Source organism: Mandrillus leucophaeus, unplaced genomic scaffold (genome assembly GCF_000951045.1).
Source record: "Mandrillus leucophaeus isolate KB7577 unplaced genomic scaffold, Mleu.le_1.0 Scaffold310, whole genome shotgun sequence".
Taxonomy (NCBI): domain Eukaryota; kingdom Metazoa; phylum Chordata; class Mammalia; order Primates; family Cercopithecidae; genus Mandrillus; species Mandrillus leucophaeus.
This window is the reverse complement of record NW_012103255.1, coordinates 879,105-884,924: the sequence shown is the minus strand read 5'-3', so window position 1 is coordinate 884,924 and position 5,820 is coordinate 879,105. Positions and strand designations below refer to the sequence as shown.

Genomic DNA, 5,820 nt, shown 5'->3' with positions numbered 1-5,820 from the left:
CGAGTGAAAATAAAGATAGATTTTTTTTTGTCTAGGTTCTCAAATCCCCTGAAATCCATAGACCCCAGTCAAGAACCTCAACTACAGAATGGAAGTGGAAGAAAAGGTGGAAACCATAATTGATGGAGCCTTTAACTCCTTACATCATTTAATCCCTACACCAACCCTGACAGAGTGATACCACAACCAGTTTTTCTGGTGGGATACCTGAGAATCAGAGAGGTTGAGTGATTTTCCCAAAGTCAACCAGGCCCTGCCGGGAGGCCCCTGTTACTCTTTCCATGCAGCGTTGCCTTTGTAAAGAAGATGAGCCCCAGAACAAGGTCTGAACACCTTGTTGTGACTCTTTGGCCCCAGAATTCCCTCTCCTACCCAGGCCCTGTGACCTGTGGGGTTTAACCAGTGTAACAGAAGGGTGATGGCCCCTTGAAATCACACACACTCAGTTATTTTTATCTCCAGTTTATTTTTTTTAGACTAAGAGCAGAGTATGAAAGTCACAGCCAAAGCACTTGAAAAAGGCCCAGGAGGATGGGTGGGACCACATAGGGTGAGCAGGGCAAGGTCCTGGGAGATGGTTCCCGGCTCAGGGCTGGAAGGGAGGGGGCGCTGTTGTTTTACGGTCTCCAAAAGTGTCTGTGCGTTGCATAGGTCCTGTCTTCACAGAAGACAAAAGAGGGGCCAGGGGGTCCCCCAGGTGTGGGGGGCCTAGCCTGGTGGGGAAGGGGTCTGAAGCTGGAAGGGGAAGTCAAGAAAGGTCTGGGGGTTAAGGAGGGAAGGGACTCTGTCTGTCTGTACATTATATATAGAGATATAGAGTCTGTACATGCCTGCCTGGCACCCCAATGCCCACCCCTTGCCATCCTTGTCCACTGCCCGCTCCCCCAGGGGTGACTACTTGTAAACTTGGTTTCAATCCAAACCACAATCCTGGAAGTGGGAGTGGGGGAGGAGGACGTGCTTATTGCTGTAAACAGGGGAAGGAGGCAGCAGGCAGTGCTGCCCCTTGCCCATCTAGTCCCCTCCCCATGTTCTGCCCCTGGGGGAGAGCAATGGGGGTGCCTCCCATGCTTCGATTTGCTCTCTCTGGGGGCATATGTCTCTCTAGGGGGACAAAGGGAGAGGGCACCAGGAGTCAGGGAAAGGTACCAGGGGCCAGGGAGTCCTGAGCACTGCCCTTTTTGGCCTCCAAGTTTGGTACCAAACATTACCAGAGCCACAAGGCCACCTGGGACCCATGGCTGTCCCTGTGCTTGGTCCACTACAGTGCCCTACCTGGGGGTAAGGGGTAGAGGGGGCGGGCACAGATGTATGGTGCAGGCCCCACTTCTAGCCACTGGAGGAGGGGTCTAGGCCCCATTACTAGGCTTCCCTTGGAGAGGCCAAAGGCTCCCTGGTCCTTCCAAGCCCCGCCCCATCTCTCCCCGCCAGGGGAGGGGGCAGAGCTAGGAGGCCAAGAACGTCATGAGGAAGAAGGCGATGCCCACGGCCAGGGGCAGGTGTTCCCGTTTGGGGCTGGTCCCGCTGATGCTCTTCTCAAGCTTGGGCACCTGAGGGTTCTCTCCCTCAAAGTCTTCTGTGGACAGAGGAATAGACAGACTGGTGAGGGCTGGGTTGCGCGCCAGGGCAGGGGCACGCGGCAGCGGCAGCAGCAGTGGAGCCAGGGACGTGATCACCCACGGGGTAGGAAGGATCAGTGCCCCCGGGAAAGGCATGCGAGGTGAGCAGGCACCGGGGTGGGGGGCTGCGGTTCCAGCAGTGGCCACCAGAGGGCGCTGCGCAGACTCACCCAGCACGTTGATCTTCACATTGGGGCCCATGGTGAACTGGGGGAGAGTGGGGACCGGCTTCTCCCCGGAGTGCGATGCTGCGGGGTGGGGTGCGGGTGGGGAGAGAGGAGGGGAGAGTCAGGGCCAGGATTCCCTCCCCTTGCTACGGCTGGGGAGCAAGCCCCCCTCACCTGTGCCCTCCACCCCCACCCCCAGGAAGCCAGGGGAGCCCCAAAGCAGGGAGCTGAGGATGGGGGCGCGGCTCGGAGCCGAGTCTACTCACTGGAGGCGCAGCAGACGAACACCTTCATCCTCAGACACTTCCAATGCAGGTTGTGAGTGGGCGTGGCTGGGGAGGAGACAGGGCCCGAGTCACTTTCGCCCAATTCGTGCCCTGTGCCCTCCCTCGACGGCTCTATTTCTCACCCCCTTCAAACTGCCCCCGTCGGGCGGTCTCCTTCAGGAGCTCCCCTACCCTTTGGACACAGGTCACTGTAGCTTTGCCGTCGGCCCCAGAAGCCCCTTTGATCCCATTCCTTAAGAAACTGGGATCCCTGATGTTCCAACCCCGGAATGTCCCTCACAGAAACAGCTATTCTCCGCAGCCCAAACTTGGGACTGTCACCAAACTCCTCTCTTGGCCCCACGACCTCGTCTAAGCTGAACCCCTGAAGCGCCCCGTGCCCACGCCTTCTCCCGGGTCTCTCAGCCGCGAGACCTGGAGCCCGCCGAGCCGGCCCCGCCCCGGAGCCTCGGGGCTCCACCCCCCGGCTGTCACTCAGACTCTCGCGTTCAGACCTGCCCGCCCGGCCGCCGTCACTCACAGATGTAGTAGTACTCGTGGCCGGCGTGGAACTCGTAACCTAGCGAGAAGGCGCTGTAGCGCTGGAACTTCTCCGAGAACTTGATGGGGCTGTGCGGGGCGTGCGGCCGGTTGCATTCCCAGCGCTTGAAGCCCTGGCTGGCGTTGCAGGTGCGGTAGCCGTTGCGGCTCACCATGTACAGCACGTACTGCTCTGCCCCGCCTCCGGGCCCCGGACCCGCCCCGGGGCCCACCCCCGAGCTGTTATAGTGCGGGCAGTAAATATCCAGATAGTCGTTCACATTCACCTGCACGGTGTAGCCCTCTCGCCGCAGGCTGTGGGGAAGAGGAAGCGGCTCAGAGAGAAGAAACCCCAGAGCAAAGCCGCTTTCCATCTGACCGCTCCGCAGCCCCTCCCCAGGGTGCGGGTAGCCTCCTGACTTTTCCTCCGAGCTTCCTCGCGGCTCAGCCCTGTCTCTGCCCCCGGGGCCCTAGTGCCGCCGCTCCCCTAACTCTCCTTCCGTGCCCTCCTTCTTGGTCTGTCCTTCTCCTGTTGGCCACCAGAGGGTAGCAAAGGCGCAGGGAAGCCCGGCCTGCCTCCAAAGAAAAGGAGGCGAGGGAGAGGGGCGGAGGGAAGAAGGGAGCGTACGCTTTGGTTGCCACAGAAACGGCGCAGGCCCCAGCGACTCCCAGACCCAGGCCCGGATTTCCTCCGTCCATCCCCCATAATTCAGCAGCCGGGAGGAGGGATGGGAGGGATGGAAGCCAAGGGTGAACGTGGGAGGGATCCCTTCCGAGGGACACACACACCCTCAATCGCTTCTCCCACCATGCTTCCCTGCGGCTGCCAGTCCACCCCCGGGGCCAGTCCAACAGGACCTGCCCTTACAGACGCATGTATGGCGGCTTCATGCATATACATGCATAAGTTCTATGGCACACACACAAATATGTCCACCGCCCACTCACAGGAGGCAGACACACAGAAAAGCTGGGCTGTATGTGTGTTGGCCCGCATGCCAGTATTGGTTGACCCCACCAATCTGGGGGTCTCTCCCTGCCCTCCCCATACTACAGTATCACTGACTTCTGTCCCTTGACAGAGTCCCGTGACAGAGACCCCACCCTGAGGCCAAGGACAATTAGGCTCCCAGGAACTTTAAACACATGAGGGCGCTAAGGGACTCAGCACCAAGACTCCACGTGGCATCATGCCAACCAGCCCAAACTTCTGTCTCATTGTGCAATGTGCACCTCCTTCCTCAACCTGGCACAAAGGCCCCCCTTAATGATGCTGGGCAGAGCAGTGGGCACAGGGCCTAGACAAGATGGCTGTGCCTCTTATTTCCCTGATCCCTCTTTGGGACACAGCAGCAGATGCTGGGTCCCTTGTAATCCCCACCTGCCTTGCTAGTCACCATCAAAGTGTCGGTCTTAACATCCTCGATGGGAGTACTGAGCGGTGTGGGGATGGAGAAACCTCTGAATGGAGAGGGGGCAGGGGTTTTCCCTAATTTCTTTAGGGTAAGAATACACATATCTTGGCAGTGCCAGGAGAGTGGTGGACACAGGAAGGCATGGGGTCCTTGGCAAAATGTCAAATCACGGGGTCCCTAGTCCCTGTGAGCTCCCTGAGGGGAGAGACTGGCTCCCCGTGTCACCAGGCACCACCCAGTTCCCCAAACAGTAATTAGATGCATTAAAGAAATGAGCGTGGAGGCTTCTGCATGCGGTGGGGCCTTGAAGATCCCTCCTCGCTGACCCCACTTCCTTGGCTTTGCCTGTGCTGTCCCCTCCACCAGCAACCCATTCCAAGCCTGGCAGTGAGGCAGGCAGAGAGCTGATGTTTAGGTACCCCAGTAAGAACTGGCACAGCCTCCTTGGGTCATCAGGAATGCCATCAGCCCCACTCCGTTCCCATGGGAGTAATGGGTCACTCAGACCCCTCCCTTGCCCTGGCACTCAGGTGGGCAGGAGTCTCGGCCTGGGGCACTGGGAGCAGGAAAACGGGTTAGACCAGGCCTGGCTCCAAGCTGCCATCCTAGGCTTGCCTGTCCATTGCCAACCCCATAGTCTGTTCCTCCCCTCAGGCCTTGGGGAGGGGGCCGCCAGCGGTGAGGGTGCCAGGTCTGGAGCAGCTGCACAGCCACACTGGGATCTCTGTCTCTGAGCCTCACCCATGTTTCCAGTCCCACTCTGAAGCAGCCCCTCCCTGCTGTACCGCCCAGTTCCCCCTACAACACACCCCATTCCAGCAGGGAGGAAGCCAACACCCAAGGTATTCCTACAGGTAATTCCATTTCCTCAACAGGGCAGGACTAGTCTTATAAAAAAGATTGCAGGGCGACCACAGGTGAAGGGAAGCTATCTGTTAAGTACTCCTGCGCTGTGTGGCAGGAACAGCCCCTGAAACGCCCCCCCAAGGCTGGGTATGTGAGAGAAAGACCTGCCGGTGGGGTGGCTGGGCCCAGTTGGTACACAGAGGGCACGGGGACAAACGGGGTGGGAGCCAAGGAATTCCCAGTCACAACTCTTTGGAGACCCAACGTGTCTGCATGGCTTGGGCACTTTAATTGAATCTGTCATCCTCCCTCCCTCTCCTTGGTAGTGCGGAGAGAGAAGTGCCGCTGGGCCCCTGCGAAGCTCCGCAGCTAACCCCGCCTCCAGGGCCGCATCTCCTGCGGAAGGGTGGGGGTGGCCTGGGACCTGGGGACCGGGCTGTGCTCTGCCCCTTCGTACTGTTCTCTCTTCTTATTCCACTTCATCCCCTGTAGCCTCTCGCCTCTCTTGCAGAAAGGCGAATGCCGACACACCCCATTTGGAGGGGGTACCCTCTCACCCCGTTATTTCGGTCTCTCCCGACTCTCACCGCTTCTGAGGCGCATCCCGACACCTCTCTGTCTCTTTCAGTGCCCTGCCGGGCCGCGCCTGGCCTCACTTAACCTGGAGTGTCCGCGGAGGGGGCAGGGGGGCGGAGCGGGGAAGGAGCAAACTTCTCCCCTAGCCCGGAGCAATTAGGGCAGTAAACAGGGTGTCTAACAAGACCAGAGAGTAGGGAAGGGATCCCAGGGGGCCCTGAACTTGTCAAATTCTCGCCATCCCCCTACCCGCAGCCCCGGCCTTAGATGCCGGGCTGCAGAGTTAAAGGGATGCAGGAAGAACGTAGACCCGGGTTCCTCTTCCCTCTAGCGCGCGTCCCCGAGACTGCGCGCCGCCCGTTCCAGCAGGCGAGGCCGGACCACGTGTGCG

The 5,820-nt window shown here is 59.5% G+C and overlaps 1 protein-coding gene across 3 annotated transcripts in view; it reads right to left on the bottom strand.

The window, feature by feature from the left end:
* Positions 1-446: 446 nt before the first annotated feature.
* The window catches only part of EFNA3 (ephrin-A3), an 8,745-nt gene continuing 3,371 nt past the window's right edge, over positions 447-5,820 (bottom strand). Inside the window, exons 2-5 of one of the 3 annotated variants that reach the window (XM_011987461.1) lie at positions 2,594-2,907; positions 2,053-2,118; positions 1,790-1,867; positions 447-1,576 (exon numbers count right to left, since the gene is read on the bottom strand). In XM_011987461.1, coding sequence (XP_011842851.1) covers positions 1,446-1,576; positions 1,790-1,867; positions 2,053-2,118; positions 2,594-2,907 — 589 coding nt within the window. In that variant the 3' untranslated portion in view covers positions 447-1,445. Of the gene's footprint in view, positions 1,577-1,785; positions 1,868-2,052; positions 2,119-2,593; positions 2,908-5,820 lie in introns of all 3 variants that reach the window. The other 2 variants (XM_011987463.1, XM_011987462.1) reach the window with 2 other exon arrangements.